The 12003-nt window shown below is 49.5% G+C and overlaps 1 protein-coding gene across 1 annotated transcript; it reads right to left on the bottom strand.

The window, feature by feature from the left end:
- Nucleotides 1–1685: 1685 nt before the first annotated feature.
- On the bottom strand, nt 1686–11407 carry NENF (neudesin neurotrophic factor). Its single transcript, XM_027613889.2, has 4 exons — nt 11215–11407; nt 3756–3816; nt 2904–3007; nt 1686–2000 (listed from the first exon to the last, which is right to left on the bottom strand). The coding sequence occupies exons 1-4, from the start codon at nt 11389–11391 to the stop codon at nt 1824–1826; spliced, it is 519 nt and encodes a 172-aa protein (XP_027469690.1). The 5' UTR covers nt 11392–11407; the 3' UTR covers nt 1686–1823.
- Nucleotides 11408–12003: the final 596 nt, after the last annotated feature.

Here is a 12003-nt window from a genome sequence, read left to right as displayed (position 1 = left end):
GTGCTCTGTCCCAGAATCTCTAAATGAGAGGCATTCTGATTCAGAGAAGCCCCTTGCTGGGGTGTGGGGCAGCAAAATGGGCAGAACTGCCCCAGGAATGGGGAACCCCGAGGCCCTGAGGGAAAACTGTGCTTTGATGGGAGGCCATCAAGGGGGAGAGAGAAGTGGGGAAAACAGTGGTCCTGGAAAGTTCCCACCCTGCAGACCAGGCTCTAGGGAAGGAAATCCTGCCCCTCTCACTGCCCGATGATGCAGGGAAGTGGGCAGCATTAAGTAAAAGAAGTCCTCTCTCAGGTGTTCCAAGGACTTGTAACCATCTGTATGCTCTCACACATCATTCGTTTTGGGGCCACATGTCCGGCACAGACTACCTTGGCCACATGAAGGACTTTCTGAATTCCAGGCCAAAGGGTCCTGTCTGATAAGTTCCAGGCCCATTACTCTTGCGTGGATGGCCACCAAGCTCTCAGCTTCTGAGTGGGACCCAGGAGTGCACCAGGAGAATCTCTAGTCCGGACACACAAAAGAATAAGGCAGAGCTCAAACCTGGTCCTCAGCAAGGCTCTGGCTGGGTTCTCCCTGAGGTGAAGGGTGAGGCAGAAGGTAGTGTTTCTTAAAGTATATCTGAGCCCATCCATATCACAGTCTCCCCGGGGGGGGGGGGGTGCTCACTAAAAATGCAATTCCCAGGCCATGTTCTAGAAATATGGAATCATGAGCCCTGGGGGTGGGACCCAGAATCAGCATTTTGAATAGTCACCTTAGGAGATTCTTCTGCTTGATGTAAAAATTCTCTCTTGGGAGTAGTTGCTATTTATTTTATGTCAAAGAAATTCATCTCTACTATAAAATTTCCAGGATGAGTCTAACGCAGGGTTTCTCAACCTCCGCCCATGTGACTTTTTGGGCCAGATAATTCTTTGTCCGGGGAGGGAGGGCTGACCTGTGCATTGTAGGAAGTTTAACACTAGACACCAGTAGAATCCTACAGCTGTGACAACCAAAAATATAAAAATGTCTTCAGACATGGCCAATGTCCCTTAGAGGGAACTAAATCCCCCCTCAAAATGGATGAAATCCTTATGAAATCTGACCTGAGTCCAGTGTGTTGCATGGGCTTTACCATGCTTGGGATGACCTCCAGGCTGGGCCCTGGCCACACGGCCCTTGGCACCACTTCCCAGCCGCTGATGGGGCTGAAGCTGAGTCACGCGGTCACTCTCTCCTGGTGGTAGCGCCAAGCCAGCCCCTCTAACACCCCTTTCACCATCCCCTGCCGCTCCTGTGTATCCTCCCCATTCCTGCCATCTTAGGGATGGCCCCTCACGGATGGGGACACTGAAGGCAGGACTGTGAAGGGGGAGGCCCACGCACAAGGCTGCCCCATCCCGTCGAGCAGAGGAGGCTTCAAGGAGAGAGCATGCGGGGAAGAATTCTTCCCTTGTGAAAATACGAAGTTTATTTTTGTGCTTATTCTAAAGTAAACATGGTCACAGGAAATCTGGCAAGTACAGGAAAATAGAAATCTAAAGAGGAAGTAAGTCACTTGTAGTTCTACTGCCCAGAGAGCCAACAGTGACCCGGAGGGGGCTCCCCACTCTGCCATCCTTACCAGCCTGGCCGGTGTGCGGGTGGGACGCCACGGCGACAGAACACTCAACCAAGGACAATAACAGGCATTAGGGTTCCAGGTTCAACATCTGCTTTATTTGGGTCCGGGTGCCCAGAGGCTTGGGTAGCCTGTTTCACAGGAGATTTGGCAGCTGAGGGTCTTCCCTGCCCCCCGCAATCAGGAACACCACCCCTCCCCCAGGGATGGAACATCAAAACTCGTCTTTTGTGTCAAAATGGGGCTGGTCTTCAGGCTTGAAGTCCAGGTTGGGGCTGCCGTCCTCATTGAGAATCCTCCGGGCCGTGTAGCCCACGATGGGATACTTGGCTTTGTAGACTTTGGTGAAGACATTGTCCAGGGATTTCAGCTCCTCGGCCGTGAGGCCCGTCTTGGGGAGAAAAGCCCAAGCAACACGGGGGATGTGGGGGGGCGGGTGGGATGAGTGAGTCATGCCTCGCACTGAACTCTCTCCACCCCGCCCTCCTCCCCCCACACCCCTAATGCTGGCGAAAAAGTATCTCAACTAACCAACTGACTTTTCAAAAGCCAGCCCCGTGTGTCTGTGTGTAGGGGGATGGTGGGGGGCACCATTTACTCTTTGACTGATGTAGAAATTCAAGACTCCAGCGAACACCCAGCCTGGGGCAGGGTGGGGTACACTCTACGCAGTCTGCACCCACCTCCCTTTCATGGCTCTCTACCCCCCCTCCCACTATAGATTCATACACCCTTCCTCTTCCTTGACTCCTGAATGTTTCTGTAATGTTGTGGTTTATGAGTTTGACTCATCTGAGCGCAACTGGGGTGAATGCCAGCCCCCCTGTCGGGATTACTGAGGACCTCAAATGGCTTTTGCCAATGCTGTTTTCTCTCTTTCACAGAAATATGAACATGGGGATACTCTGCTCCTCAACCCTGTTCATGCCTGGAGCGGCCTGGGGAGTGGGTGTCTGAAACCAACAGCAAACCTGTGAGGCTGGGGGTGGCGGGTGCAGACTGCAAGGGGGATGGGGCTGCCAAGGCAGGTTGGAGCCAAATTGTGAAGATCATTGAGTTTGATCACCAGGTTCACGAGAGCTTGGACTTGACTCTATGGGCACTGGGGAGTTATGGAAGGTTTTTGAGTAGGAGTGGCATAGTAAGATCTCTATTTCAAGAAAAGAGTTGGTCACACTGAGTGGACTGGGACTTCAATAGGCTAATTAGGAAGCTTTGCTATTGCCTAGGGGTAAGAAAGGCCATGGCCAATGGGGGGTGGAACCTTTTGACAAAGGCTCATAATTTGGCTCACAGTGTCATGGGTGAGGTCTGCGGGATCAAGGGACATCTTGGCCACCCCTCTGGTGGAGTCCTTCCCAGTCAAGGCATTGTAGGGGGCTCCTCGTCCATAAAACTCTACAACAACAAAAAAAAGAAGATGTGAGTGTGTATGTGCATGCGAAGCAGTGAGGAGCCTGTACGTGGCAGGGAAGGGGACTTCTGAGACCCAATCCAATGCTGAAGAAGCCTCCAGGCCCAAGGAGAGGGGAAGCAGTGAAGACATGAAGCCCAATAAGCCACCCCCTGCCATCAGTCTGGGTTCCACTAATTCAGAGTATGGAATAAGTCACACATGCTGGACTGAGAGGTGATTTTTTAAAAATACAGAATGAAAACAATCTCTTAAAATATTTAAAATGCAAATAGGAAGAATGTTCAGTCTTCTTAAATGTTGGTGGAAGCCAAGTCTACTCCGTTCAACATCTTTTGTTTGGTATCAGATACACAATGAACCATAACTACCTCCATGATATGATCTGTAATTACCACTAGAGAAACCATGAAGAGGCATTAAAATGTTCTATCCTGTTCTATGATCCCAACGCCTTGCAAAGCAACGCTTTTCCTCTCACTGCTTCAACCGTGATAAATCATCAAGTTGGAATTTGGTGCCATAGGCAGCAGGGAGCCATGGAAGGTTTTTGAGCATAAGCATACATAATTAGAAAAACACTGTGGAGGTACAACACTGACAAAGATTGTTAACTCAATCTGAAGGAAAAGGACCTGGCCAGCGTCCCCTCCCTTCTTCACACATCCAGTGTCCACTCCAGCTGCCGAGCTCCCCAGAAGTAAGGATTTTTCATAAAGCTGAGCCACTTACCCTTTCCAGAAGTGACATCAAACACCACGCCTTTCACTGCCATGTAGATGGGCTGATCCTCCTAAAAAGCAGGAGAGAAGCTGTTGGTGAGAGCCCAAGATCTCCGCTCCTCCAGCCCTAGTTAGTGACATCTCTTCCCACCACGGGCTGTGCAGACAGCAGCAGGTGAAGGTACAAGGCAGCCTTCCCTCATCCCTATCAGGAGCTTGTCCCTATCTGCCCAATGTCATGTCCACTCACAAACTTTGGAAAGCTGACAAAGTATCATGACAAGCCCATGGCAATACCCTTCTGTGGAAAAAAAAAAAAAATCCCAGGGACTGAAGCAAATCTGCATAGATAAAAATTCAATGGTGAATTATTTAAATCAACCCAAATTTCCTTTCATCTTGGTCAGTGTACCTATGTGGATGCAATCAGTATAAATGATCACTTTTATATTTTGCTTCTTACACGTAATATTGCTTCGTATAAACATTCCCATGTATTGAAATAACCAAAATGGTTGTCACTCACACAGCTTTATTTTATATTAGCAATACTGTGTACCTGTTGGTTTAGCTCTTCTTCTATTTTGGGTATTTAGGTTCCTTCCAATTCCTTAAAACCATAAGTGGCAGGATTATGAATATCTTTCTATAAGCTACTTTATAATTTGGTGAGTTATCTCCTTGAGGCATGGAATATATGGAATTCCTGGACCAAAGTAAATGAACAACGTAATCGCTTTTATTAAAAATTTAACCAGTTCTTCAAAAAACCATTTACAGCGCTAGAAATATACAAGCAATGCTGTTTCCCCAAAGTACTAACAGTGAGTCAGTCTCATAATGTATTTTTGGCTATATTCGTAGGGATAAAATATTACCTTCAAATTCCTACTCCCCCCTCCCCCCGCCACCAAAGAGAACAACACAAAAACAGATGGCATGGATTTTCTAACTTCCATCAAGGTGGACTCGGGCTGGGGCGACTGTCACAGTTCCAGTTCTAGGACATGCAAGCCCAGGCCACCTTTGTCTCAGCCCCGCTGGGGGGTACGGGGACACCAATAGTCAGCTCCTAGGCTGGGGTGAAGGGGTCGTTGAGCTGGGTGCACAGGGATCTCTGGATCTCCAAGACCACACTGCTTGGTCTTCTCTAGGCGTCGGCCCTAAGGTTCTTGCCCTCGTGGGGCTTAAGGTCAAGTTTCACAGAGAGAGGGGCTGGGGCTCAGAGAAGGTAAGCGACCTGGCTGAGGAAATGTATCTCAGTGCCCCATAACTTCACAGGCCTCAGTTTCTCTGTTACAGATGGCTAACACCCACTGACCTCGCAGGCACGCTGAAGGGCACAGCATCTGTGAGCACACGGTAGGCCCAGCACAGGAGCTCAGTAAACAATTGGTTATTACATTCTCTATCAGCTCCAGACAGTCCCTAGAACTTCTGCTGACTTGGTGGACATTTGCTCCACTTCAACTAAGAGTTATTTTATTTTAATTTTTTTTTAAAGATTTTATTTTTAAGTAATCTCTACACCCATGTGCAGCTTGAACTAACCTCCGAGATCAAGAGTTGTGTGTTCTACCTACTGAGTCAGCCAGGCACCCCAAAATGGGTTATTTTAAAAGGTATGGTTTAATCAGCCAGCAGCCTGCATTTTTTTTTAATGGCCTTTCTTTCACTGTGATTATTTATTTCTTGACTTCAATTGCTTATCAAGTGGGGTTATATATTATTTCAGCTTAAACAATATATTAACAGTTATAATTTCACCCATGGCATTTTGTCATATTTTCCATTGTTGCTTTTCCTTTGATATGTTATTCCTTTCTTGTGTCTAGAAACATGACCTTCACCTACATAAAATACAACCACATGCATCTTATCACTAACACTCTCAATTTCTTCAACAGTTAAATATTTATCTCCCCGTGAAACTATACATTGAAGGTGTCAGGGCAAAGAGGAAGTCCTAGCAAAGGGGTAGCAAGAAACGGTGCTACAGGCGTTCCACAGAGAGGAATGGCCTTATCGGTTAAATGTCAAGTGTGCTGGGGGTGAGGCTGGGGGGTTGTTCCTGGCCTGTGGAGCTGGGTGTCCACGGACAGCACAGCAGTGGCCATGGTTTCCAGGCCCCAGAGGTGTGGCAACTGAGCAGACAGAGGGTGAGTGGAAGTCTTGGGAGCAGAAATGCTGACTCTGAAATAGAAATGTCCATGGAGACACGATAAAACACACATGCTCATCACCAGCTTCACACCGTGCTCCCGCAGCCTCTCATCCACCTGGAAGGATGTTTCACTGTTTTTGCTTTTTTTTATCTGCACAGCAGGTCTGAAGTAACAGCAGGAGGTCTGTCTTTTTCCAGGAGCCCCAAGGAGGAGTCACCATGGTGGGCTGTTCCAAGCACAAGTGCTCAAGTCAAACAGACCTGGGTTTGAGCCACCGCTTATAAGCTGTGTTGCCTTGGGCAAATTACTTAACCTCTCTGTGCCTCAGTTTTCTCCTCTGTAATAAGAAGATAATACAAGTATCCACTTTACTGGGCTGTTGTGAGGATTAACCAAAGGCAAGAGATATGAAGCACTCAGCAGTTTGGGGAAATAAATGTTAGTTACCTGGATCCTTCTCTAGATTTTGAAAGTTGTAAGATCAAAGAGGAATCAGATAACCAAGTGGAAGAAGACTGGAGATCTTCCCAAAGGAAAGATAGAAAAAAATGTAATTCCCAAGTGACAGATAAGGATTCTAGAGGAATTTTAAGTTAAAACTGAAAGGGTCTTGAAGATTATCCAACACCTTCATTTTACAGATGCTGCTCTCCAGGCCAGGGAATTAGGAGACTTGCCCAGAGTCCCAGCGGGAATTAGAGCAGTCTCTGGAGACTGGAGCCTTCTAACCCAAGTTCATTCCACTCCCTGGCCTGCCCCACCAGGGGGCACACAGCATGAGGACAGCGCAGTTGCCTGGGACCAGGAGAGGGCGAGGGTGGCCTGGGAAATTCATCCACAAGACTCAGGACCACCAGGTGAGACACAGGGGGTGGGCCAAAGGCACCCAGATAGACGGGAACCATGGGAACCATCTGCATAAATGAGACCTGCATAAATGAGGCCTTTCTCCTTGGGGTCCGGGCTTGCCTTACCGTCTGGCCATCCTCCCGGCCTATTGTCACGCGGGGCCAGGACAGTGCCATGAGAATGACCACAGAAGGGCAGACAAGGCAGCAGGGTGGTGGAAGGAGGGCCTCTTCCACAGCTGGGAGGGAGAGGCCTGGAGCCTGGGTGCAGGCAGGAAGGCGGGCCCCTGAGCCTCCAACCTCAGACCTTGCACCAGGGGCTGGGGACAGAGCCAAAGGTCCTCACTGGCAAAGAGGGGTGTTTTCTTCTGCAGAAATAACGGGGCCCTCGGAGGATCTAAGGCCAGGTTAGTTTCTGATTGCAGTTGGCATCGGTAACCTATTAATGCATCATGGATTAATTTAGTGATTTACTAACCAATTTTTTTAATGAAGCAGGAAAAGTTTAAAATAGAACAGAAAATAGAAAATATCAGAGTGTATCACACATAGTAAGAATAAGCATTGTTTCATAGAACTTTCGTTGTGTGTGTGTGTACTGGGGGAAGATGCAGAATGTATTCCTTGACACAGCCAGACATCTACAGTCGCTTGACTGCATGATTAGAGAGGGTGGTTTCACCTCTTTATTCACCATTCTCTACCCCACTGCCTTCACTGTCTGTATATTCTTTCTGTCCAGAATGATCTTTCTGGAGGAAGTACAGTCTTACTCTTCACTATCATTAAGTTTAGAAAAGCAGAAAACAAATGTCACCCTGTCCACCTCCCCACCTTAGCACAGATTTCCAAGGAGAGCTGGCACTAAGCATAGACAAATTCCATCTACAAAGAATAACTGTGAAGCCTAGGGGGCCATGGCAAGCTCAGGGTCCAGAGTCACACTAAATAAACTCCAGAAGCTGAACTACATTTCTGGGCATGCTTGCACTCTGATACCTTCTTCTTGGAACCGGTAAATCCCTGGAGCAGGTCACTGCCTGAAGCGATGGAGAGGGGGGCTCTGGGTAGTTCATTTTCCTTGCAGAAGCCTGAGGGAGCAGCACCTGGTTCACCTCTATAACTCCCTAGCTGTGTAACCTTGGGCAAGTTACTTAACCTCCCCAAGCCTCCTTCCTCCTCTGAAAAAATGCGGTAATAGCACCCACCGCACGGGGCTATGGTTGCCATTAAATGAGTTGGTGCTTTAAAGTGGTTAGGACAGTGCCTGACAGAGTTAGCGCTATTTATAAAAGTTGAATACATACATCTGGTCCCAGGCCCAGAAATCAGGTGGGTGTGGGGGAGGCAGGGTGACCTTCTCTGCCCTTGGGCTCCTCCAATGCAATTAAGGCAGAAAACATATTTTCTGAGGATGGCAAAAATCGTGTTGCACTAGGAGGGTGGAGGATGACATCCCCTCTGAACCAAAGAGAATCCTCAATTTCACCTCATCTTCCCTATGGAAGTCCGAGGCAGCACCCCATAATCGATTATATGAATATTTCCACAGTAAAGCATGATCATGAATATTCACACTAAGTACAACACATGAAGATTATAAATAGACTCATGTCAGTTCTGGCAAGGCTCTGTTACCAAAGGGGTTCAGAGCAGGTTGGGTTTTGCTATTAAATGACTTATTTAAAAAACAAAAACAAAACAAACCTTCTGAGGCACCTGGCTGGCTCATTTGGCAGAGCATGCAACTCTTGATCTTGCGTTTGTAAATTCAAGCTCCACGTTGGGCATAGGATTACTTAAAAATAAAATCTTAAAAACAAAAACAAAAATCCTTCTGGTTTCAGAGCTTGATTTTTGAATTGCCTAAGAGGATTATGGACCTGTTATACTGCCTCTTGCTTATACTTTAATAATTAACAAAAATAGCAGCTAAGATTTATTAAGGCTTACTGTGCTAAGATTACTGCAGGCCTATCCTACACACTTTGCTTATCACCATCTCATTTAGTCCTCACACAACCCCTATATAGAGTAGGAACTCTTGTGATAGCCATTAGGATGGTCAGTTTTACATGCCAACTTTGATCAACTACAGTATCTGGGTGTTGCTCTGAAGATATTCTGTAGATGTGATTAACATCTACAACCAGTTGACTTAATATGAAGGAGATTACCCTGAATAATCTGGGTGGGCCTAACTGCATCAGTTGAAAGGCCTTAACAGAACTGAGGTTTCCCTGCAGAAGAAGAAATTCATCTGGTAGGCTGGGGCATCAGCTACTGCCCAGGGGTTTTTGGCCTGCTCGATGGACTTCAGGCTTGCCTGACCAGTGCCCATGATCATATAAACTGATTCCTTGCCATAAACCAAATACGTTATCTCCTATTGTTTCTGTTTGGGGTGGACCCCTGACTGATAAAAGCATCTTACAGATAGAAAAAAAAAAATGAGACTCCAAAGAACTCCCTGCCCAAAGAACAGGGAGTGGTAGCCGGGCATGATCCAAAGGTATAAAGCTCTAACTAGGGTACCGTATAATGTATTATACAAACAGTGACACTTCTGAGAGTGAAGGGGTGCTATTAGTAATTCTTCCCAGACAACAGGCACAAACCAGAACCGTCTAGGGTGGGTCAGAGCACAGCACGGCTCTACTCAGCTGCATTCAACGGCCCCTCTCCTACCTGACTCTCTTCCTCTCTCTGCTTATAGACACCCAAAACATTTCTCCCTTTAACCTGTTCCCCCCTCAAGCTTCCCTCTTTGCTTCCCTTAGTTAAGTACCAATAATGTCAGCATAAAAAAACAAGGGTCTCTCCTCCATCGTCATCCTGCAGCCCCTGGAGCTGTTGCTGCAAGTACCCTCGACCTTGAACGCTGTCTCTTGGGTTCTGTGCTGGGGGTCTGCAAGTTCGCCCCCATGTTTGAAGATTCACTTTAAGGACTCACAGAACTCAGCATACAGTTGTACTCAGAGCTCAGATTTATGACAGCCATACAGAAGGATTCACAGTCAGGTGGTAAGAGAAAAGGACACGGGCAGAGTCTAGAGGAATCCATGGGCGGATTTCCTTGTGCTCTGTCTTTCCCATGAGGGGTCACACACAGCTCTCTTCCACCAGAGAACAACACAACGCAGCAACACGTGTGCGATGTTTCTGCCCAGAACATTAGAGTCTCTACCCATTAGAGACTCAGAGCCCAAGGTTTTTACTGGCAGCTAGCCATGTAGGCCCTCTCTGCCTAGCAGTGTTCAACATAAACACACTGTCTAAAGAGCCCAGATTGAGCCACCCTCATCCCTCAGGGAAGTGTGGAACACCCTGGAATTCCAGATATCAGCCAACAGCCACTCTTGCCAGCAGGCCTTTCTAAGGGAGTAGGCTTGTTATGTTAACTCTTTTCTGCACCGATTCCTGGATCCTGTATCATCCGGTTCCCTTCGGCCCTTAAAGATGTGTCCCTTAACATCTAGTCACATCCTTGTCTCCCTCCTTCTGTGTTCTCTTCCACTCAGGCTTCTAACCAACGTCTCTTTACAGTGATATTCAAACCAGCCATCACTGCCTAAGGACCAAGTTTCTGACCCCCGCCCCCCCTTTCAAACCCAGTCTAGCTAACTTAGGGTTAGGGATCCCAGGCTGGAGGATTTTAACAGGAGGACACTGGTCCCTTCCTCATTCTGGCCCTAGCTGGTGGCATGCCTCAGTTTCCCCCGTGTGTAAAAGCAGGATGTCCGTTCCCATTAATGCTGACACGCTATGGTACGGTGATTTCCCCATCAAACTGTCCCCCTCTCTTCCCAGATCGGCCCCGTTATGGTCCTTCTGCTGTGACGTGCAGCATCTTATTCCCACTCTCCGCAGGCATCACACTGGACCCCAGCAGCCCAAATGGACCAGGGAATGTGAGGAGTTTCCTGGACACCTCCAGACTGTTGACTGATGTGGGTGTGTTGGGGGGGGTGGGTGTCTTTGTCTCTAACCGGTCTCCCCCTCGGCCCTCTCCCCAACCTCCTGCTCAGCCAAGAGCCCAGACACTAAAAGTGGGTTTGAGGAGTCGGGGCAGGAAAACAAAGTGCAGGGAAGCCTGGATCATCCCTGGGCCTGCCCCACAGGTTTTACTTACCTCTCTCCCTCCCCCGCCACTCACCCCAAAGAGTAGGCAGAAGTGTTTGCCCCCAGCTGATTCTAACATTAAAAACCCCCCAAAATTCCGAGGTTCGTGGACGGATCACCAGCCGAAACGCGTCTCAAGGGGGCAGTTCGCCGGAAGGCAGGGCGCAGCGCGGGGCGGGACGGGGCGGGCTCGGTGCCGGAGCTGAGCGGGGCGCCCCGACGCGGGAGGACTCCCCGGATCCCTGCGCGGCCTTCGGCCCGGAGAGAGGAAGCCCGCAGGCCTGGCGCCCAGCTCGGAGCCCGCGCCTCCCCTCGAGGCCTCCCGTCCGCTCACCTCCTCCCCGCCGTAGCGGGCCAGCTCCTCCTCCGTGAAGAGCCGCACCGGGGGCCCCCGCTCGGCGGGGCGCGGCGCCTGCCCGGCCCAGGCTGCGGGCGGCCCCGGGGCCAGCGCCAGGAGCAAGGCCAGCGCTGCCAGCCGCCGCCACCGCCGCCGCGACGCGGGGCCCGCCATGGTGCGCGCGCCGAGCAGGGCCGGGTGGCCGGGGCGGCAGGGGGCCCGCGCTCCCGCCCTGCGGCCCCGAAACCCCGCCCCACCGCCCCCCTCCCCGCCCCCCCTCCCCGCCCCCTCCCCGCCCCCTCGGGACCGCGCCGCTGGAGCGCCTGACTCCGCGGCCTGGAGGTTGTGCAGAGAGCTACGTATGTGACAGCAGTTCTGTAGTAGGTACGTGGGGGACACAGCTCCACACTCCAGCACCTAGGAAGATATATTTGTAAACCAAGACCCCAGCTTTATTCATTCCGTCTTACTTCAGGGCCTCCTGGCTGGCTCAGTCGTGGAGCATGCGACTCTTGATGGGGGGGGGGAGGTAAGTTGGGTGTAGAGGTTACTTAAAAATAAAAATCTTTTTAATAGGCTGATTTCTTTTTCTTTCCAGTTGTGTCCCCAAAGGGATTTTTGCAAAGGGTAGGGCATGGCACAGATCTGCACTGAAATAATAAAGGCTAACATTTGTGCAAAGACTCCTTCAATAATTTATTCAGCAAATACTTATGCCTCTCCATGTATCAGGTCACTGGGAATACATCGCTGAACAAGGGATCAGCGCCCCCATGGAGTTTACAT

The sequence above is a fragment of the Zalophus californianus genome, chromosome 10 (genome assembly GCF_009762305.2).
Source record: "Zalophus californianus isolate mZalCal1 chromosome 10, mZalCal1.pri.v2, whole genome shotgun sequence".
NCBI classification, from domain to species: Eukaryota; Metazoa; Chordata; class Mammalia; order Carnivora; family Otariidae; genus Zalophus; species Zalophus californianus.
Note: the sequence above shows the minus strand (reverse complement) of the source record. Positions and strands in the feature narration are given on the sequence as shown.

What these genes read in the sequence shown, in the direction of transcription:
- NENF (XM_027613889.2), bottom strand. Translation starts at nt 11,391, where the DNA reads ATGGCGGGCCCCGCGTCGCGGCGGCGGTGGCGGCGGCTGGCAGCGCTG. An exon ending in TGATGTCACTTCTGGAAAGG is followed by an intron (nt 3,008 to 3,755) that starts GTAAGTGGCTCA and finishes TTGTTGTTGTAG; the next exon opens with AGTTTTATGGACGAGGAGCC. An exon ending in CAGACCTCACCCATGACACT is followed by an intron (nt 2,001 to 2,903) that starts GTGAGCCAAATT and finishes TTTCTCCCCAAG; the next exon opens with ACGGGCCTCACGGCCGAGGA.